This window comes from Hemibagrus wyckioides, linkage group LG06, assembly GCF_019097595.1.
Source record: "Hemibagrus wyckioides isolate EC202008001 linkage group LG06, SWU_Hwy_1.0, whole genome shotgun sequence".
Lineage (NCBI taxonomy): Eukaryota > Metazoa > Chordata > Actinopteri > Siluriformes > Bagridae > Hemibagrus > Hemibagrus wyckioides.
In genome coordinates, this window is record NC_080715.1 from 22,497,230 (window position 1) to 22,520,959 (window position 23,730).

The following is a 23,730-nucleotide window of genomic DNA, read 5'->3' on the forward strand; positions in this document are numbered from 1 at the left end:
AGGGGAAGAAAGGAAAAGACAGGGTCTTAGAAGTGTGTGTGCGGGTGTGTGTATAGGTTGGTCAAAAGCTAATTGATTCAATGTCCACAGAGTCCTGCTGTCCCTTTCACTCAGGTCTTCAAAGACAGCTATTATAGTTCACTGTCAGTAACACTGGAGGTATTAATACCTGAAACTTAAGAGTCAAACAGAGCAACATCACACTCTACAGGTGTTACTCGCATTGTCCTCAACTGTCTGCTCCTCAGTCTACACCCTTAGTCTTTAATAATACTAAGACTACTGCTAAAAACTAGAACGACAGCCAGGAAAATCATCCACTGGCTAAGGATGAGAAGTGACCAGATCATTCTGTTTCCTTTTTAATAATATTCTTGTTTTTTTGTGTAGAAGACAGTTGTCTTATGAATAATACAAGCATACCACTGAAAGCAACGATACCGTCTGAATGAGGTTTTTAAAAAAATGCAAAAGAATAGAAGTGAACAAAAAAATGAAAAGGCCAACCTGGCATTTATCTGCAGGTTTTATCTACACACGAAAGGATAAATCGGGATAAATCAGGGCTTCCATTTTATCAGGATGGCATTATGCCCCTTTGTATTTATGCAGGAATATTTAACAGGAGACAAAAGGTGACTTTCTCCTCATTCATCCACGAACAAGGCAATGCTGGCATTCTGAAAAGGCTGACATTTGAGCTTTTTGCCAACACCAGCAAAATTATATCCTTTCCATTGTAAATCAATGAAGTAGAATCATCGCCCACAAAGGGCCTAGATTGCCTTGTCAGTGTAATAGGTCCTGGTGTATGCTCAACCTTCATCCTGCACTGCTGTACAGGGAAGAGAGACAAAGGCACAAAATCATCCTCATCATTGGCCTCACCATCATGAACTAAGTCTAGAAATTCCACCGGTTTAAACTCTGCTATTACTTTTACACTCTTTTCTATATACTTTGTGGCTCATCAGTGACACATGATTGAAATTTTAAAAATGTATTAAAAAAAAAAAAAAGAATGTAAGTAATCGGTTGCTGAGGTATAGTACATTCGTTATAAACAAAGAATGATATAAATAAAGCTTCAAAACAGTCACCAAATCATAAGAAAACATCTTTATTTACAGAATGTACAATAGAAAGGAAGTTGTATGGAGGTAAGGGTAATCAGTAAATACAGTAAAGGTGTTTTGATGAGGTAATTACAGTCCTGACTGTCCTCAGAGAGCACTCACAGAAAGATCAGTCCACGCATGAGTGCAGCTACAAGTAATACAGAGTCATGTTTCAAGGCCTATTAGTAATGTAGTGGTACCAACATTTTTACTATGCTATTAAATAAAAAATAAACAAAAACCAGACCCTTTATTGCATTAACACCCTAACATAACATGCATGATAACTTTTTTTAAAAGTTTATCTATATTCATTATATAGTGAGCTTGTGGAAACCTAGCAGAATTAGGCATTATAGGGTTAGTTCCAGGTCACTTTTTAAATGAAAATGAAATAAATCTGGAATAAGTAAATTAGCTGTGGAGTATTTACAAATTACATATATGGAGTATTTCTAAACACAAAGTTTACAGTTAACACAATGTGCAGCAGTAGTATCTACAACTGTCAGTGAGGTTTCCTGCATCAGTATAGTAGCTGAGGTGAACCAGAAAGAGTTAATGTACAAATCACAGCCATTTCCCTTCTAGCATAATTGCATGGTCATGTCAGTTGTAAGGGCCACGTTTTTCTTGGAAGTGAATTACACCCCTTCGTTTATTTACATGATTCCAATACATAATGACCTGAAATAAACTGTGTGGAGGTTAAAAAAAGTTAAATAGGAATCGTCTGACACAATTAGTCAATAACTAATTACAAACATATTAAGTACATATTGTAATTGGTCACGAATAAATAACGCTGAAGCAATGTAGAGATTGTCTGCCATGGACTCATTTATATTTTGGGATTGTCTTCTTTTTTTTCCTTCAAAAGTACACTATATTGCCAATAGTCTGTGGACACCTGACCACAAATGGACCTTCCCCAAGCTGTTGCCACAAAACTGTACACACACACACAAATATGTAGATTATATGCTGTAGCTTTAAAAAAAAATTTCTTTTAATGTAATTAAGAAACCCAAACATGCTCTAGCATGACAATGCCCCTGTGCAAAAAGCGAGGGACATGACTATGTATGTCATGATCATGATCAGAAGAGCTTAAGTTAAGAACCCTGACCTTTACCTTTGGAATGAACTTGAACACTGCGGTCTTTTCACCTGACATCAGTGCTTAATCTCACTAATGCTTGTGTACCTGGATGAAAACAAATTCCCAAAGCCGTGCTCCAAAATCAAATGGAAAGCTTTCCGAGATGAGTGAAGCTTATTATTATAGCAAGGGGGACTACATCTGGAATGGGCTGTGAAAAAACACATATCAGTCTGATGGTAAAGTGTTCATAAAACCTCTGGCCATAAGTACCTCCTTGGTATGAACCATCTGCATGTCAACTTCTTCAAAGATTGCAGTGACATGTAAATGCACTAATTACAAGATAATGAGCTGAGAATGTTAATCTATTTTTATATCAGACGTTCATGGGGAAAATGCAATGTTAAATCTTCACAAATGCTACCAAACCTGTAAGAAGCTTTCTCACGAGCTCATAAATTGGTCTCATCCCAAGATGGGTCATTAATATTCTTTAAAACTTTCCGTACAACTCTTTCCAGATCTTTACGAGCTCGCTGCTCCTCTTCCAGGGATCGTTTCATTTTCTTACTGTCCTGTTGATTAGTTAAGTCATATGACAGCATCAGGAAACATAACAAGGTAACGGTCATTCCACAAAGAAAGAAACAGAAAGATGGGTCACACGCACCTGTTTAAGTTCTTGGACTTCATCCTTTAGTGAATACACAACATCTACAAGACTCCTGTAAGAGTTAAAATGGGTTACGCTGATGTATTCTAATTCAATTTATTATACACAAGCATAATTAGTCGATTTGACGTTTGTGAAAAATAGACAGAAACACATGTACTCTTACTTCTCTTCCATAACAGTCTGTCCATTGCTTTTGATCTCCTGCATGATTATCCTCTCCTCTGCAGGTAGTATAAGGGCTGGAGCAGTGTCTCTCCTCTGTCCTGTTCCAAAAGAAAAGTCCTGCAATTTGGTTTCCACACATCTCTATGTGAAGGACTGATTGGTACAAACAGTTAAAGAGGCATACGTGCTCTGAAACAGTGAAAGGATCAGATTAAAAGAATTGTGCAGGAGATTGAAGTAAGACAGGTTAGTCATGCAGGAAGGAAAAAGCCAGGAAAATTCCAGTAATGGCTCCCTAAGGAATTATGAATTACATATGTATGGCATGAATTACATATATGGCATTTAACATTTTTAAATTGCTGAAAAAATAAGAAACATGTATAAAGAAATTAAGCATTGAAAAAGAAATTACGGTTCCCCAGAAAGGACAAAAATATTGACAAAAGTCTAACAAAGCCAATATTTATTGAAAATGTATATTACAGTGACTGCTCTGTCATACTGGAATCTGTTTGTATGTATGTGTGTATATATTTTATATATTATATATTATATATTAATATATTATATAATATATATATATTATATATATATATTATATATTATATATTATATATATTATATATAATATATAGTATATATTATATACACTGCCCATATATATATATATATATAAATATATATATATATATATATATATATATATATATATATATATATATATATATATATATATATATATATATATATATATATATATATGTAATGGACACATTAATTATTTTTGAACCACGTAAACATCACTGACTTCTGAATTGTACAGGGAATCAGAATACCGGCACAGAATAACAGACAAAAGGGCAGCAAGTGTTTTGCATTTCTTGTCTATTTTTTTTTTTTTTGTTTGTTTTACCACAGAAGAGAACTTGGTCACAAGGATTACAACACAACATGAAGAGTTATATTCTTATTCTTTGTTCAAGTACTTTTGTAACTGGCAATATGTATTTCTCTTCTGTCTGATAAACAAATCGTACATAAGAGAGAAAAAGTTCATCTTAATAACACTACAGGTACTCACAGAGCTTTAAATGAGTAACAAAGAACCACAAACCACAGACCTGGTTTAAAATTATAGCTCTGAAGGGACATTAAAATTCAGCATATTTTGGCAATCATAGCATATGTAGACATTATTATGAACATACATAACAACATATAAAAATAAAAAAATGCATGTACTGTACAAGACAAAAAATAAATACATAAATAAAAGACAGAGGTACATCCGCTAATACTGTCCAAAGTAGGAACTCAGGATTTTCCTGTATTTTACCAAAGCATTTGTGTTCAACTCTTCTATTGTCTCGCATCCTAAAAAAAAAGTGAAGCTGGAATTCGTGTCCAATGCTTCCCTTAGGTAAACCATAATACTTCACATTTCAAATATATGACAATACTAAAATATTTACAAAGTTGAGATCTTATAATTTCTAGCATGACAAGATCATGTTTCAAAACAAAACAAAACAAAAAAACAAATGTCCTTCTTTATTCATACTGATGAAATAATAGTTAAAGACAAAAAGAGAAAGGCATATTCCCCAACTATCACATGAGGGGACATAAAAATAACAGGCAAAAAAGGTGTCAAGGCAACAAGGACCAATTTGGAAGTGCACAAAGAGGACAAACAGTGAGAATTAATACAGGCAAGTGAAAAGACATAAATATAATAAATAAAAATATAAATAAACATCAAAATAAATTAAATAAATAAACTAAAGTGAATGAAGTTAAATAGTACAAGTGAGGGAGTTTAGTTCTGGTGGGAGATGTAGGAGCTGCAGCTCTTACGGGAAACCGGCCCCATCCTGTAAGAGTGAGCCGTCCATATACTGTCATAGTCCGAGTCCTCTGAAAGGTCCGAGCTGCCCTCGGGCCGAGAGATGCTGCTGCGGCGGCCCATACACTCCATGCTCGACTGATCCAACACGTGGTTATGCATCAGATCAGTTCCCTGCCATGCTGAGATGGCCAGAGGAGACAGCACACCAGTCGTAGCAGGGGAGGACAGTCCAAACAAATGAATGAAGAGTGGGAGATTTCCCCCAAAACACAATGGTGGTACATGGGATGGCAAAATCCATATGAATAAAAAGGTAAGGGAAAAAAAAAAGAAAGAAAAAAAAAAAAAGTGTAACCAAGGTGGAGACATGGAAATGGAAACAGAAAAATGGTTATATGTGAATGTTAAAAAAGTGTATAGAAATAAGAGAAAGGGATTAATAGTGAATGAATAAATGATGTCAAAAATAGTGAAGAGGAAAGAGAAAAAGAGGATATTGTTACCATAGTTCCAAGAGTGAATTTGTTAACATCAAAGAGACACAGTGTTATGTTGCCTTACTCCTATGACAGATATACAGACTTAATCTTACTTGAATTGAGAGTCTGTCGGGTTTTGGCACTCGTACAGTAGGCCTCAATCACTTTCAGGATCTGAGCGTCCTCTTCCAGTGCTACAGTACCTGTTGCAGTTACAGAGCCATTACATGTGTCACCAACAATAACTCTCATCCATCAGCAGCAAGAACAAATCCGAATTCAACTTACTTTTCCTCAAAGCAAACTCCTCATCAGACGGCTTCCTTTCAGGTTTCCGCTTGGGTAGTAGCTTTTTCATACTTTTGGGACTTTTACTGAGGTCCTGGAGCAGTGCAAAGAATGGGGAGAGTCAGGATGAATGAGAGAGTTTAAGGTGAGATACAATGAGATAAATACAGGAGACAAGTTTCAAAGAACATCAAATTTTTATATGGAAAAAGTGTTTGTTTAAAAGAATCTTATGTATTGGCATCATCATAAATTTCAGACCCAACTGAGTCCATCCATCCATTTTCTGTCCTGCTTATACTACACAGGGATATGAGGAATCTGGAGTCCCAGGGGACTCGGGGCACAAGGAAGGGGACACCCTGGACATGGTGCCAACCCATCACAGGGCACAATCACACATCCATTCACACACTACAGACAATTTAGAGAATGGTAAGGATCTGCATCTGCATTGCAAAACCTAGGTTTTGTATTGCAGTATGCTGGAGAAAGGATAAATTTGTGAAAGACAAATATCATGAGTGAGAGTGCTGAGTAGCAAGGAGCCGTTTTTGTGTGTGTGTGTGTGCGCAAAAGTGAAAAATAATGATTCCCTTGAATTGTCCTGAGCCTGCCTCTGATCTTTTCATTGCTGACCAAATTTGACGATATTGTGGTGCATAATACATATGATAAACTGTCTGAAAATATTAGGCTATACACATCCCACCAATCCCATAAAGTTATCAACAGGATAGATATCAAGACCCAAACACACACTGACCTCTTTATAGCAGAGGGCAGCTGATGGTCTGAGTGGGGGCGCTGGCCTCAGGCAACTCAGACTCCAAGGTTTCTGGGTTTTAGGAGGTTCTAGAGGCCCCCACATTACAGTGCTGTGTGGAGCTCCATGAGAGGAAGAGTGAGGGAGAGTGTGGTAGGCAGGAGCCACAGTCAGGCCACGGCTCTCTGCGTGCCTGGATGGAGTTAGAGGATGTGATGGAAGCTATAGAAGGAGGGAAAGAGATGTGTTATTGTGAAAACAGTTGAAAGTATGACTGTTTTAAACTAAATTTGTATTTTTGCATAACTAGTTTTTCCATACTATTTATCCATAACTTTTGGCACCCTTCAGCAAAATCTTGCTCCTGAACTTCAAAGTGTCAAATTGTGTAATGGTGAGACAAGACAAATATTTGTATAAACTATATGCAAACAATTTGTCTGTTTGGTATAAAAAATAAGATTACATAAACACTAAATGTCCGCTCTGAAATATGGTGGCAGTTCAATTGGCAAGTACCAGGATAATTTAACACCAAAACTGGTTAAATCTGCCAGGAAGTTAAAAGCTGATGTTGGCCTTAAGCCAAAAGGTTTGAGAAAGAACTTCATTCTTCAGGAGGATTAGAGCTGGCCATAGATGAATCACCAAAATAGTAACCCAAACATCCATCCAAATCAATGACAAAATGTTTACAGGAACCCCATTCTATGTGTTCTGTATTACAAAGACAGTCCATATGTACAAACCTAAAAAAGCATGTTCTGTATTGAGAAATGTAAAAGATCCTATTTTTTGTCTGATACTTTGAATAAACCTAATTCATGCTCTTTAATCTGAAACTCACTGTGTGACAGGGGACTGTGAGTGGCTTCATGCTCGGGGCAGTCATGGTGGTGTGTTTGGTCTGGCGCTTCAGGTGCTCCAGCCAATCCTGTTGATCATGCTTATTAAAGCAGATAACCTGCATCCTCTCAAACATGCAACCTGCAGGGAAGAACCACACACACTAAAAATCCCAATGCACTCACCTCTACATTGTATGTTTTCAGATAAAATTTAGTCGTTTTACCTGAGAGCTCAAAAGCATTCTTGTGGCTTTCACAGTCCTCTAAAGGAGTTACTGTCATTCCACTCAATGGCAGCTTCCCCTGTGAGAAACAAAGTGGACACTTTTAATGTCTGACAGAAGGGCTGGGAATGGACATAAACATCCTGCTAATTTAGTAGGACATAGCATGGTGACTATAGTCTGACCTGATAGATGAAGCCACTCATCCTTGGGCTGGCCGAGAGGATAAGCAGAACATGAGGGAAAAGCATGAGGTACCGTTCATTCCTTTCCTGAAAAACACATGAGTGCCATGAGAAAAGCTATACAAAGTTTGTATACTAAAATAAAGAAAATAACACTAATTTATAATCAAGCACACATTTACTATGATTACAGATTCCTTTATATTACACTGGAAAATAGTATACATAATAACATTGATAAACCATGAAATAAAGTAAACCATATTACTTTAAAAAGTTTTGATATCCCTGTCTAAATCTGATAAGTATTCTCTAATAACATTAGCTTTTCCATTTCCTAAGCTTTGATAATTCCCTCCAGTTTAGATCATTTGAGGAGCTCATTTCATCTCATTTGTAATAATCCCCCCTCATGACCTTTTGTCATCCTTTTTTCACCAAGGAAGAATACTATTCACATTTTTACACACATCTGTATGAATATTTCATACTCGCATTGTTGACTCAGTGCCAGTTATTGTGAGAGGTACCATTCAGGAGAGTGCTGCTGCAGGATCTTAAAAGAGCTGTGCAACAAATGCCCTTATTTAAGCAATGCTTTAAAGAGGAGTAGGTGAATTTTTTTTTTTTCAAAATTAGGAGAGAGACTGAAAAAATAAAACCCAGAAAACTTCACATTCCTTATGTTAAAGGTGGTTCTGTGCGTTATTGAATTATAGGATGTACTTATTTTTTCACCACCTGCTTTGTGTGTTAAAATCTTCTGTGTTAAAAAATGTTAAAATCTTTTTTGTTGTCACCTGAGGTTATTTGTTTGTTTACAGAAATAGGTGAGGACTACATAATCATTATTTATGCCCATATTAATAAAAACACAATTGAAGGTGGGTGTACTTTCTCCCCATGACTTTTTCCCCCATGACTGTTGCATGACTGTGCTTTTTAAGCAACCAGTTCCATGAACATGGGCATTAATATAGAGGTGTTTCCCACTTTCCTCGAGCTCTTCCACTCCAACCTTGCTTTGTGCAATGAAGAAAGTCAATGAAGAATGACAGCTGTGCTGATATTCAGTACAACAGCATGATTGCGAGAGTGATGTTTCTTAATATAATTGTATAAACAATAAATTAATATCGAGCAACTGCCTGACATTTCAGACACAATAAGACAAGTAGAGTGATGTAAAAAATGGAAATGTACCTATGCTGTTATACTAAATATCAGCAGTCTTGGAAGACAATGCGTCCAATCAAATTAGACTGAAGCTAATTTGTATAATTTAATGCATACTAACCGAATGCCTAATACATAAACACAAAGAACTCCCACCTATTTAAAAAAACGAGTCTCACCTCACAGCCTTGGTTCTGTACCATGGCCTGGCTCATGTAGATCACACAGCCAAAAGTCTTGATGTCTTCACCCTCCCACAAACGAATGGATTCTGTGAGAATTTGCAGCTCCAGCTCCTTCCGTTTCCGCACCTCTTGACACTGGGCCTGTAACCATAGAGACATCGGGTGGAAAAATGGTTACCACTGAAACGTTCCACACTTAAGTGATAATGCAGTGTGACATGACAGCATATAAGTGTATAATCCATCACACTACTAATAAGAGTAATACACACTAATCAGCCATAACATTAAAATAACTAACAGGTGAAGAGAATAACACTGATTATCTCTTTAAAGTGGCACCTGTAAGGAGGTGGAATATGTTAGGCATCGAGTGAGAGGTCAGTTCTCAAAGCTGACGTGTTGGAAGCAGAAAAAAAAATTAGTGTAAGGATCTGAGAAACATTCTCAAGGGCTTAACTGATGTCTAGACGACGGAGTCAGAGCATCTCCAAAACAGCAGGTCTTGTGGAGTGTTCCCGGTATGTAGTGGTTAGTACTTAAAATAGACACAAATTGGTCTATATATCTATAAGTCTGTTGCTAACATCTTGGTGAAAGATCCCACAACACACCTTCAGAGGTCTTGTGAAGTCTCTCAATGGGTCAGAAGTGTTTTAGTGGCACAAGGGAGACCCTTGGTTGGAGGTTTTAATGTCATGGCTGATAGACACACTTTTTTATTTGGCACCAAGGGTTAGCAGCAGATCATCAAGTTCTGTAAGATATGAGATGGGGCCTGCATGGATCACAAGTGTTTATCCAGCATAGCCCATACACAGCAAGCTGTGGTGCACTTTGTGTTCCGACACCTTTCGATCAGAGGCAGCATTAACAGTTATTTATGCTACAGTAGCTCATCTGTCAGATCAGACCAGACAGATTGCATCAGTGAATCTTAGGTGTCCATGATACAGTCACCAGTTCACTGGTTGTCCTTCCTTGACCACGTAGGTACGCTGTTAGGTACTAACCACTGCATACCAGGAACACCTCACAAGACCTGCTGTTTAGGAGACGCTCTGACAGTCGTCTAGCCATCACAATTTGTCCCTTGTCAAAGTCGCATGACGATTTTTCTTGCTTCCAACACAACAACTTTGAAAACTGACTGTTCACTTGCTGCCTAATATATCCCACCTTGTGACAGGTGCCAATTTAACAAGTGTTATTCACTTCATCCTTCAGTGATTTTACACAATATTCTATTTTAATTATATAAACAAAAATAATTAACAGAAATTATACTTATAACTCACAGAAAGATTCTTGAATGCAGTCATGCACTTTTGGATTTCAGTCCGATCTGGATGACCCTCCTGAGGACAAAACAGAGATATTTTTATCTGCTTGTTCATTTAATTCAGGTGTACATATTCAAAACGATGCTTGGAGATATTTTCTTACCTCCATATGTCTCTCCAGTTCTTTCAGCAAAGTTGGATATTTATCTAGTCTCATGAAAGGTTTGCTCAGGCCTGTGGTCAGAGTGAGAATGCCTGGGGAACTTGCTCCTCTACTCTCCATAAAGTCTCCTAGCTCCTCACTATGAGGCAGACAAACACTCAGCGTCAACAATATTTTATAGCTTCCAGTGAAATTACTATGTATAAATGTAGGACAGATTGCAGTGGCATACCTGCGCTCAGTGAGAATGTTAACAGCTGATGGATGGTTTGAGCAGTAACCTGTATATAATGCTCTCATTTTGGGCATAAGGTTTAAGAAAAAGCCCCCTACTTTCTGCTGTAGCTCTGGAAGTCTGAAATAGCAAAGTCAGAAAACAAATTAAAATCACAGAAAACAACACAAAAAATAATGATTCTCCATTCTCACAGTTTCTTGCTTCTCATTAAAAACTTCTCTAAAGCAGAGCTGGGAATAATTATCAGTTATAGAGACCGGAATAGAGAACAGAAATAATGGGTTATTCTAGTAGAAAAAAGGTACTTCAGTACTTCATGTCAGCTTGTTCTAGAGAAATATTATTGTTAAAGTGAAGAGATTCGTGTGATTATTTGACTTCCTAAAAGAAAATCTGCTCGTCTTTCTCTAATATGATTGTTGGTCTAATTCTAGAAATTAAGGCTGGATTATAACATTTTAATTTAATCTGACATTTACTCTTTTAAGTGACAAACACCAGAGAATTCCTGACCACAGTATTTATCTTACTGTGTCATACATCATAACTACAGACACCAAATCCTTTTCAAGATGTGAAAACCATCAATAGTCTTCCAATAGCCAATATACTGCATCTGTACATTTAATCAAGCATGAGTCTGAAAGACTTCATTAAGAGTGGAACCGTGGACGGAGTAGTCGGTTATTAAGGACACTCACTTAGTGCAGTCTTCTAGTGACTGGACAATAGTTTGTTGGAAGGTGCTGATTTCCTCCAGGTTGCCCGTGATGACGCTGATGTCTGCAGAGCTAAGTCTGAAGTGCAATGAGAAATAAGTACATGCATCACTGTAAATATAATGCAAAGATATAAGACAACAGATTCTACTGTACATAAATTATTCTGCTCTGTGATTTGGGCACTTCAGGAAATACAGAATTGGGGTGGACGTCATATACTACTAAAACAAAAAAAGACTCACTTTTCTGTGTTCTGAAGTGGCCTCAGGTAATTGGTCAGAAGATTCTGAAGCTCCTTTGAGTACTCTGTCTCCGTTTCTAAAATGTTTTGTAGCACCTGGTGAAACAGAGGTAGGTCAGACAAAGTGATGTTAACCTACCATTACCAGACATCAAACTAAAACATTTAGTTAAACAGAGGCAATTAAAGGCTAACTTCTTTGCTGTTTATTTTCTCATAGAAAAAAAACACATATCTACACTAAATACCCATATATCCTTTTGTTTGTCCACACTACATTGATCATTTTTATATTTAACACATATAAGCGTGCATTTAAATTCAGCATGCAAAGTATACACTATAACTCTGAAAATGAGGACATAAATATTACAAAGTCATTATTAATATTATAAAAATAAAGGCAGCATGACAGCAGGTTATGTAGTGACAGCCTTTTCAGAACAACTACATTAAAATACCTAAATAAACTGTGCCCAGATTGCAGGCATTCCCAGTGTTCGCTCTAGTAGACACAAGTTATACACAAAACCTAAAGGATTTTTTCTCTGGTTTCCTCTGCTAATGAGAACATCATGTACGAAAAATAATCTGGATGTAACAGACATCAATTTGTCTTCTTCCTTACTTTAAAAAAAGTAAGGACAGAGTGACTTTTGCTGAAGAGGAAATAATGAAGAATTATAAATGCACATATGCTGCTCAATTTCCATTTATAATCTAGTTCAGCACTCATATTAAATAAAGAGATGACACTTTCTTCCCCCATCAATAACAAGAAGCAGAAATGTGCATTAAAGTGTCAAAGGGAGAAAAAAACAGTCTGACAGAACTAGGGCACTCTTACATAAAATGTTCTTCCATATCCCTCAGACAACAGAAACTTCACCATTAGAAGTGGCCAGTGAGGACATCTCCCAAAATGACTTTTCAACAGCCAACATATATTCTGGTTTTATCAGATACTGATTGAAATTTCAAACATAATACAAACATACATGTTTAAAGATTTGAAAATTACTGAGCTACAAATTCTCACCAGGTTGTAGTAGGTTTTGCTAAGGGCAGTGGTGTCAAAACCTTTAGGGGGACTTTTCAGTGTTCCAGATTTGGGGGAAACTTGTTTGTCTGTGACAGAAGACAAAATTCAGTCTCGTACACACAAACACACACACACTAAAGTCCTAAAAGGATCAAAAACGATAAAACAGTTTAAGGAAAGGCATTTTTTTCTACATAACTGACACTTGCTACAACCTTTGACCTCTCTGACATAGTTGCTTGGAAACCAGCCAGTCTTTCCGTTGAGGTTGCCCTCCCACCATCCTCCCTCCTCTGTGCGGGTGACGGTGATAATGTCACCCTTGGTGAAGGAGAGCTCATCCTCATTGGTCTGCTGGAAGTTGAAGCGAGCTTTCACCACCAACTGGCTGTTACTATTCTCGGTCATATCCTAAAACAGGAAATATCACACAATACAGACAAAATTTGCTTTTCAAATTTTTAACAGATATAAATTTTTGATAAATAAATATATACATAAAAAAGTGGTTACCCTACACCAAAATGTTAACTTCTGACATTCACAATACTAATCTGCATCTAGTATACTTTGTCATTGGACTTCACAGTCAATAAGCTTTTCATCAGTACAATGGCCCTTATTCATCAGTTGCACAAGAAGTGTACAGATTTTTGTGTATGGTAAGGACGATAATCAGAATATCAGTATCAATACTGAAATTGATATTTACGTTTCTATAATCCAATCAATAAAAATGTATATAAATATATTGTGTTATTTGTGATGTTCGATGTTTATCGTATCATACAGTATTTTCCTTTTTCCAAACTAAATAATAATGTTTCAAATTTCTTTATTTTCCCCCAATTTGGTCATGAACCAATTCCCACACACTTCTTAGCCAGGGAGAGTAAGACCTAGCATGAGCTCCTTTTCAAACTGCTATTCCTGCTGTGTCACAAGGATAGCTGAAATCATTTGAGTGAAAGCACCATCTACCTTCTGCTACATACCTTAGCTCACAACTGGTTAGTGTCAGTATGATCTCTGACCCAGACAGCATAGCCAATTTTAGTTCTTGACTCCTGGCCACAGACTACTGTGGCATTATAGTGAATCAAACTCACAAAAGGTTGAACGCTTGTCTATTGCATCACTTCTCCAAACATCATAAATAATCTGGGTGCGAGTAGTTTGACACTAAATGTGAAACCAATGGATAAGGAAAGTGTCAACAATGAAATCGACAGTATGCAACTTGACAGATAGAGGTCACTGAGTGTCACTGCTTTAGTATACAATCATACCCACCAGGCTTCGGAACTGGTTATGGAGGAGTTTGGACGATCGGCCCAGTGAGGTCTGCGAGACCAGAGACTCAAAGGACTTGATGCGATGGGCAGTAGAGTGTCGAGTGCATACAGAATCACTGCCAATGCCAATATCTGGTCCGGTGCAAGTAAACAAACAAAAAATAAATAAAAATACAAATAGGTCCAGGCATAGTAAAAGCTGGTAAGTAGAGTACAGTATATAATATACCTAACAATGATAGAAAGACATGTTTTGTTCAATATGGACGATAATAACGTAATGTTAATATACTCAAAGTTTTAGAAATGTTGAGACATTTAACAAACATGAGGAAATGGTGTTTTGAAAATATAATAGATTAATATTTGTCATGTTAACCTGCCATCAAGCTACCACCAAACTCAACACGTCACAGATCACTTTTGTTTAAACAATAAATATGAACATCTTCTACCTCTAAAAAGCTGCTTGCATATGTTAGAGTAATGTGTAAAACCCACCTGCAGTCACTTTGTTGAGAGCCACTAATGTGGTGAGAACTTTGCTGAAGTTCTGGCCTTGCAGCAGGTCACTTGCCTCAAATGGCTACAGAGGAAGAAAAGAGATGAATATCACCATTAATGTGGGTTACATTCATATAAATATGATCACAGTAAGTACATATAAACATCACACAAATGTTTTTTTTTGTTTTTTTCAAAAAATACACTCAATTTTTGATCATTTTGAGATGATCACTGGAAATTGAGGAAAGAAACAGGAAAGAAGCTATTCATTTATACAACACAAACTCAAGTCACATATCGGCTTTGTTTTAGGAAGAGTGGATTGGGCAGCTCAATTCTGCAAACAGTATGAACCCTATCAATATATGTTAAACTACATGTCAGGAATGTGGGGTTAATTTCAGACCTGCTGATCAAATTTGTCAAGAGTAGCTTTTAACTTTACAAAATTTCTAAAATTAAATCATAAATCATTTCTTTCATAACCTAGAGGACATTAAACAGTATCTACTTTTATATGATCCCATTGAGACTACTACAGTAAAAAGTGTTACTTACAGATTCATACACACGTCCACACACACACACACACACACACTCCCTTTCAGATTTATTTCAAAATCATAAAGTGCAGAATGATTATATAAAATAAATATTACACACAATAATTACAATTTTCCACTCAATAAATAGGATAAACTGTTGATCTTTTTTCCTGTTAAAAATTATATTCTCAAAAAGTAACTATTTTTTAAACTATGTAAATTTATATATAAACTCATTTTTAACATAAATCATCCCAAAAGGTATGTGGTAAAATTATTGTTGCCCTTAAGAAATATGACCAATACTAAGGTTAGATGGATGGACAGATATGGATGGATGGATGGATGGACGGACGAATGGATGGATGAATTAGCAAGTCAGAGCACCAATCAATAAACTAGCTGCAAAAGCTTGAATTGTGCAAAATAAATCAGTTAACAAAAAGGTTTGATGGGAAATGTGGAGTTTAGTCTCATCCTCAATCAGCTCACTCTAGCTGCTGGTGCATCTGTATAATTGCTTTTACACACACCCTCCTGTCATTCAGCTTGATGTTCTGGACCTGGTTGTAATGATTCCAACATTTCCTATCTTATGAAGTTAATCTGGTACTTTAGCTCTCTTGTGATGTTACATAATGAAGTGGAAAGCAAACCCTAGAGGGGAGGCAAAATCATAATACGGCTGAATGCCAGCAAGTTCCACTGACCGTGAAATACAGACATCAAATGCACTGTCCACTGATTTCATATATTCACCACGAGAAAGCAGGATGAAGCAGTGATGTGTAACGGTTTCAGTGTATATTTGTTAGTAGTGTAAGGTCCTGCCTGTGTGTGTGTGCATGCATTGTTTTTGCTCTAGTTGCAGTTACATTAGAAAACTTGTAGTCAGGCTGATCCATGAATTTAAGTGTACTGTGCCAAAACATACAAGAACTGATGTGATGCAGAAATGAGCTGTCATAACACACTACAAACATAACAAAGGAACAAGCACATTTATTTTAGCATGCGGGGTAAATAACAATTCAGCAAATAGTACAGCTGATCTGAGAAAAGCAGTGGTTTATAAAACGGGCTACATGGACGGCAAAACAAAGTGGTCTGAGCAGTCATGGATAAATAATTCATTTAAGGAGAATAAACAGCTCTGTGCATCGGGTTAACCAGTCAGACAGATGAGAAGACTCCACCAATACTTAGGTATGCACCAGACAACTGAATCAGGGTTCATAGTGGGAACTCTTTAGAAACATCTGAACAAAAAGACAGGAAAGCAACTGAGTGCTTGCATCACTACCGTAAAATCGAATTGAATTGTTCTACATTTGACTATGATAACAGTATAGTGTTACAAATTCCCCCTTAAAAGAAATTCACAAAAGATGATGCATACCAACTGTTTTGCAACCTTGGTGAAATTTAACATGTGACTCTACATCCATACAGAAAACTTCATGTTTCTATAAGTGTAGTAACAACACAGAGAACTGAAGATCTACAGAGATTTGTGTTGTTCTTCTTCATACACAAGAAGCATAGATCCATTGACTTTAATCAGGGGATTCTCCATAAAGTGAGCCAACTCCATAAGCCAAGCTTGTTTCAACAAGCCTGAATAATGTCCATCAGTTTAGGCTCCACAAAGCAAGCTAATCTTAAGCCCCGCTCTGTTACTGAGGCAACAGATGCATTTGGATAAACCTTCTCTGTATCAGTATAATGTTAAAACATTGTCTAGAGCTTGGTTTTTTGTTGTTGTTGTTTAGTTTTGTTGTTTGTTTTTAGCAATTCTACTGGACAGCATGCATGATTAGTATTATTACACATGGTGTAGCCTAAAAAGCTTTATCATGAATACAAGAATAAAAAAATAATAAAGAAGCATACTTCCTAATGTTTAATATTTGGTTATAGATATACAGATTTAAAATTAGACATAAAAGTCACAAGGCCAGAAACAGAATAAGTTGAACTTGTCTCTTGCTGAGGCCTTGATCCTGTTTGGATCAATTACAAAATCCTATCGGATCATCTACTGTTTACTATGATAACCTGATATAAATCCGACAAACATTTAATCACTCATTTCTTAACAAGATAACGATAACAAGAATCTGAGAGAGATGCACAAACACAGCATGCTGTGGATTGTTTTAGAAAAATAATCAACAATGTGGTGAAATGACCACCAGGTGAATCTCCTGACAGACCTCCCTTAAACTATAGGTAATTTTGTCAACCCCAAACAATTTTGTTCATTTGATTGTAATTTGAGGATGATAATAATAAAGATATGCACAAAAAAATGATTACAGTATAGAATATAGCAGACAAACTTGGTATGAAAACACACAGTGAGTTTGAGGTAATAATCCTAGATTATTTAAAACCCTACTAACAGTGTGAACAGACCATGGATGGGGAATCAGTATCCTATGTGGAAATCTTACAGTGAGTTGTGATCTAACACAACAGCAATGATGCAGGCAGAATACACTAGCTTCTCAAAAACAGCGTTCATCCTGGACAAAGAGGGGCTTGTGTGTGCATGGCCCAGCTGGCCACGGGCAATGCCAGGACACTGCAACGTGTCAGCACTCTACATGTGTGGAGACTCCTGCAGCATCCTGCACAGTGCACAGTTTTATAATGCAGCAAGTACACACGAAAGAAACAAAAGCACACCATTCACTTACTTCATCTGTAACTAAAGCAGAAAACTGACATAACATGTGCATAAGCTCTTCTCAAACAGCTCTTTATCAAAAGAAAACCAAAACAACTCACCGTTAAAAACCTCATTAAATATTTACAATCTGCTTTTTTTTTTTGTCATTACCCAGTTAAGAGATGAGCCAGTGACAGACTAAACCCCCGTCTTCATTCAATGCACTCAACTATATGGGCTCTATCCAAACCCATCTGGCTCCATAATAAATGCGCATAATTCAGCATGCTGCAATCTGGCCCTTTGTATTCTCACTTAATGAAATATATAGGCGTATACGTCCTAGAAACAATGGGGGAAGAGTTTCACCTGGCACACTTTAAGTAGAATTCATAACAGAAAAGAAGACAACGGACAATCTTACACAGTTAAAAATCTGTTAGTCTAACCACAGATGTGAAGAATAAAAAGAATGGTGTAATATCTGCAGCAGTGTATGGCACTGTTTACTTAGTAGCCTATATGTGGAGCAAACAATAATGTTTATGTACTAATAATGTTTACTAATATGGTTCAAACACTTTATACATAAATAATTGAACAACAGGATATTTATAAGGTGCTAGTATCATAACAAAAACAAACTCAGTGGAAGAAAGGGATTTATGAAGCTGATATCACTCTGACAGCAAAGCATGAATAACTTTTCTATTGTTATTTTATAACTAATCACAGAGAGTTGAAAGAAGAGTTTTGAAAGATGAGGGCAAGTAATAGGCAACACAAATGTTTTCAGAGCATGAATAATCCCATCAAGCACAAAGTATCACATGAATGAACACTGCATGGTATCCTTAATATCACCGACTATTAAAATGTCCAGCAGTAAGGTTATGCGTAAAAATCGAATGCATGCGTATGGATGTGGAAAGTTTCATTTGTATATTTTGTTACGCTGTGAATCTTTTTCATAGCAACAAAGCAATTTATTTGGCGCTCAGTTCATGCCTGTGCCTCCTACTGTTAACCTCCGTCCACAAGACTCCTTTGTTTTTCTACGTACCGCTATTCATAACCATAACCCTTGCCGCTTCAGCACCAACATCTCTTTAACTGGCCATCAGAAAATGTAGCTGTTATTGTGTTCCATAATGAACTCACCTCGACACGGAACGCAGCACAGCCTTTCAGGAACTCCTTTATGTTGCTCAGACACTCGCTGTCGTTTTTGGGCTCCTGGAAAACCTGGAGAAAAAGGAAAACAGCAAGGAGAGCGATTGAGTCAGGAGTGCGACTTTTTCCCTCTTCTGCTCGCGGAGATCTGGGGCGAAGAGCACTTTGAGCAATAGTCTGTTCCTCATGAGTGTCCAGGGAAGAGCGGACTCCAGCGCGTCCAGCGATAACCCTAACTAAATGCCCACTCTAGGAAGTGAGGAAAGATAACCGGAAATGACGCGATAGTTTGGAGTCGGGACGCATCTATTGCTTATGAGGCGGGCAAAACAAAACAAGCTGTCTGATCCAGCCTGGTGTAGATAGGTATGTTGAGGCATGTTTATTTTCAGACTGCGTACAGAATTACTTGCAAAAAAAAACAATAAAAAATATGTGATGAATGACTTTAAGGTTTCTATAGTTTGGGGAATGTGTTTAATCAGTCAGTTTTTATGAATGTTAAACATGAATTTTATTATGCGTAAAAGTGTATCTACAAACAATCTATGATGTCATACCTTGACTATAATATAATATAATATAATATAATATAATATAATATAATATAATATAATATAATATAATATAATATTAATTATATTCATCTTCTATACCCGCTTTATTCCTAATTAAGGTCACGGGGATCTGCTGGAGCCTATCCCAGTACACATAGGGCGAAAGGCAGGGGTACACCCTGGACAGGTCGCCAGTCCATCGCAGGACCACACATAACTATAATTATAATATAAATTAATGTCAAAAATGTACTTTCTTGCCACATATAACTTAAACCTTAGTTAATACTCTCAAATGTCTAATAATTATACTGTGAGCCGATAGCTTCCCTTTTCTTTTTTTCCTAATTATTTCCTTATAGTAATTTGTCTTATTTTATTTATCAGCTTCTTTTAACTGTTAACTGGTAATCTGTCTTAATTTTTGTTTTAAAATATGGGCATCAAAATTATACCTAATACTTGCATATTACTCTCTTGCAGGTCCAGGAAAAAATCTAATTACTTAAAAAGTGTACCAAATAAAAAAAACACACAAAAAAATGTGTATTTATATTATGCCATATAACTGTTAAAGATGCTTTAGCTCCTGTCTTAAATGGCACACCTTCAGCCTCACAGACCTAGCAGGCGCTGGTTAGTAACAAATGAGGCAGAGAGGTGTCCCATTTCCCATTTTAGGTTTCATAAAGGTGCTCACAAGCGCCCTCTATGCGCACTTATTGCTCCCTTAATCGGAGTTTATATCAAAGCAGACTCATCAGCGGTCTCTAACCAAGCGGTCTCTTATTTGGAAAGACCAGTCGTGGTGAATGGTTCTGTTGAGAGTGAAAGCAACATAAGGCAGATGCAACAACGTTAAAGAAAATGTTACTGAAACTCATCAGGCTTTTTGTTTTTATAAGAAGGACCAGGATGTCCATTAATGGGGTTAAACTGGTTCTTACAGACCTTCTTATATTGTAAGGTTATCAGATGTAATTCATGCAAACTGTAGGACTGGTTCTCCTTGGTGGATTTACAGGATGAATGCAATTGTTACCATGAGAGGTTCTACAATGTCATTGACAATGTTATGACAGTCAGTTATTAGTTTTATGATGGCAGATGGTTAGCTGCACTGAGAGCAGCTCATTTACTGAAGCTGTACAAAAGCCCAGGTGAGTGGCATCTGCTTTTAATAAGAAATCCCAAAGGTCCATATTGAAAGTACACATGCAAGATGTCAGTCAACATCACACACATTCACTCCAAAAATACACCAGTGGACTGGAACAGAAAACATGCCATATCCAGTCCGATATCAAGCCAGCATCTCATGTAGCCTAAATACCAGCCCTAATGCAATTCTCAATATTGTATCCCTAATATGCCATTCTAAGAGTTTACGATTTAATAGGCATTTACTGGGTCAACTTTTTAACTACATTTTCATTTCACCTAAATGAATGGCTCATTTTACCAGGAAACATTTGACACTTAACTGGTTATAGGATTTAAGAATGTATTTGATCATTATTCTTCATTATAAAATATGACTGACTTAATAAAAATGTATACAGACATGTACACAACAAAAAAATTCAATCTAGATCCCTTAAAGTGTTCTTTGATTGTCAAATGGGGATCTTTAAAGGTTTTATGCAGAACAACAATAAACAACCTTTCAGAATGGGCTCCAGGTAGAACCCTTATAGAAAGCTAACAACCTTTAACTAGCAGTTCCTATTTTTCTTAAAATCTTTGATCATTTGCCAAAACGGTGGACCAATTTATCTGCCTTCAACCTATGTCCTCTCTCCATTTGCAGCCATCAGACTGTCCCCATGCAGGGCTTTGTCTAAATATTAGTGTACAGGACAGCAGTTGGCTATATGAAAAATTAACAAGGTGTCAGCACCCTTTAATGTGCACACAAACCTCCTGCAAAATACTTAAAATAGCACACGGTATTAATAGTCCACCTGTGCCATTTACATTTACAGCATTTAGCATAAAATCGGTGATCTGCTTTTGGTAGGTTATAATTAAATGTTTTAATGGCAGTAAATAGACCTATAGGCTAGCTCTTATTTTATTATGAAATTGCAATCCATGACAGTCCATTCTCTAAAGGTGGAATAATACTGAATATCAACAGACGTGACCTAGATAGGGAGCCTACGTCTTTTCATAATAAAAATGTGATCATATAGCCTAGGTTTTACTGTCTTTTATACCTTTTACAGATGACCTACAGCGAAGCCAGTGCATACAGGCCTGTTTCTCTCCAGAAGAGAAGAGTATAAGGGTAAACACGCAGGCCTGCAGACTACGATTTTAACAAAATTTGCGCTGCTTCAACACGTACGCAGCATTCAGTCATATCCTGTGCTGAATATTAAATATTTGATATATTAAACGTATTGTGTTCATCACCCTTTTAAAGGTCTAATACCATAGGCACGTTATGGAAATGGGCTGTATGGTGTTGTAAAATGAAACACAATGCGATTGTACAGAAAAACTGATCATTATCATGGACATCACAGCGCTTACTTGTTCGGTTGTACCGGGGCGCAGGCGCTCGATCAGCCTGCAGAGCACGACTCCGTCCTTCAGCGCGCACTGCAGAAACGCGGCCGGATCCGACACGCTCTTCTTCGGCGACTCCATAACACCGAGCGTTATGAGCCATGTAACCGTTTGTTCTGCCGGATTCATGGTCAAACGCCGCGACTGCCCTTGTTCCCGGGCGTTAGTAAAAGAGGAAAACAATTGAAGGAGCGGTTATCAGCCGGCCGTTGAATTAAGCGCCACCATTTTCCGTGCAGCCGCCCGTGTGAATGTTGCGCATCGCGTAGTCTGTCCTTGTCTCTGTCCCTCTGAGCTCTGTAAAGCTTTTCTAAAAATCATGAACGATGTGGCTGTCAAAAACGCCTTTAGCAGGCACACACACAACCCTCCACCTGCCTCGTCTGCTTCTTCACCTTCTGGCAAATGACATCACTGACAGCCGTGTGTGTGTGTGTGTGAGCGCACCTATTTGCATGCTCACTGGATAGGTTTCACATTATTTTACATGGCCATGGCAAAGACATCCGCGGTTTACTGTAAGGTAGGTATAGTGCTGTAAGGTAGGTATAGTGTATCCCATTAAGGGTCTGACGAATAAAAAGTGATTAGTCTATTCCCTATAATACGTAATAATATTCCACATCTAGTGTGCACTGTGTTCATCGCTCCTCCTACAAGAAAATACACTATAGGCTCCATTTCTTTCTTCTTATCGCTATTTCTTCAGGTGACCTCAAGGAGGCGCTATCTAACCTACAATATTAGAGAGAGTGCACGCAGTCATACAGAAAACATCAGATTTTTTAAATATTAATTTCCATATTGATCTTAGATCAAGCTTAACAATGTCGCCATGACAACAAAGAGATCATTTGAACTTGCATAGGTTTTGTTAAAGAGTGCAAAAATGTAAATCCTGAGAGTTTTTATTAATAGGTATGAATTCGTATCACTGGTCACTGGTTAGACTTACTTGAATTCATTTTTTCATTGTTGGCATATCTACAGTGTTTACTATGTTTCCATTTCTGGTAAATTTAGCAGTGTCTCAGATTAGTTTTAGCCACATTCTATCCAGTCTGAAATGAAATAGCTGATGGAGATCTAAAACTGAAAGTCACTTTTATTGGAATCTGTGTTGATAAGAGCAGCTCACAAACTCTATCCATGACACTTTTAATGTGCATGCTCCATGGCCAGATCCAGCTCCATCACCTGACCAGATACCTGGAGGAATCTAAATTCCCCCTGGGTCACCATGGATACTGGTAGAGGTTCAGGATTCTCAGGAGTGTTAGGGTAAGGAGCCTGCACTCCTGTGGATGGGAGTGCAGAATAGCAAGTATTAATAGGCTTGCCATGGGAATAATCATAATCCCCTAGGTCAATCAGCAGGCCTAGTAACCAAGGGAGCTCCTGCAAAGACTTCCTCCTAGTATATTCCCTACATGGGTCTCTGCTAACATTACATTTGACTCCTATTTATGTCCCACTCCTATGTCTTTCATTTGGCTTTTGACTGTCATATGATTCTTGTGAATATTAGCTTGTGTCAGTGATGAATGCTGGAATGTACTTTGGTTATATATATGATAATCATTATTTCTGCAGTGAGGGTGTGTGTATATATATATATATATATATATATATATATATATATATATATA

The 23,730-nt window shown here is 37.2% G+C and overlaps 1 protein-coding gene across 3 annotated transcripts; it reads right to left on the reverse strand.

Annotated features, from left to right (window-relative positions):
- Positions 1-1,104: 1,104 nt before the first annotated feature.
- Positions 1,105-22,621, reverse strand: arhgef7a (Rho guanine nucleotide exchange factor (GEF) 7a). Of its 3 annotated transcripts, XM_058393405.1 has the most exons (22): positions 22,046-22,621; positions 18,939-19,022; positions 14,553-14,637; positions 14,050-14,183; positions 12,972-13,167; positions 12,754-12,842; positions 11,716-11,810; positions 11,453-11,548; positions 10,746-10,868; positions 10,514-10,652; positions 10,366-10,425; positions 9,062-9,208; positions 7,707-7,793; positions 7,522-7,600; positions 7,297-7,436; positions 6,450-6,671; positions 5,684-5,777; positions 5,509-5,598; positions 4,925-5,095; positions 3,063-3,162; positions 2,894-2,948; positions 1,105-2,798 (listed from the first exon to the last, which is right to left on the reverse strand). In XM_058393405.1, the coding sequence occupies exons 1-22, from the start codon at positions 22,208-22,210 to the stop codon at positions 2,676-2,678; spliced, it is 2,574 nt and encodes an 857-aa protein (XP_058249388.1). In that variant the 5' UTR covers positions 22,211-22,621; the 3' UTR covers positions 1,105-2,675. The 3 variants fall into 3 exon arrangements, with proteins under 3 accessions (XP_058249388.1, XP_058249386.1, XP_058249387.1); XM_058393403.1 differs by lacking the exon at positions 4,925-5,095 and having other exon boundaries at positions 22,046-22,617; XM_058393404.1 differs by lacking the exons at positions 1,105-2,798; positions 2,894-2,948; positions 3,063-3,162 and having other exon boundaries at positions 3,936-5,095; positions 22,046-22,617.
- Positions 22,622-23,730: the final 1,109 nt, after the last annotated feature.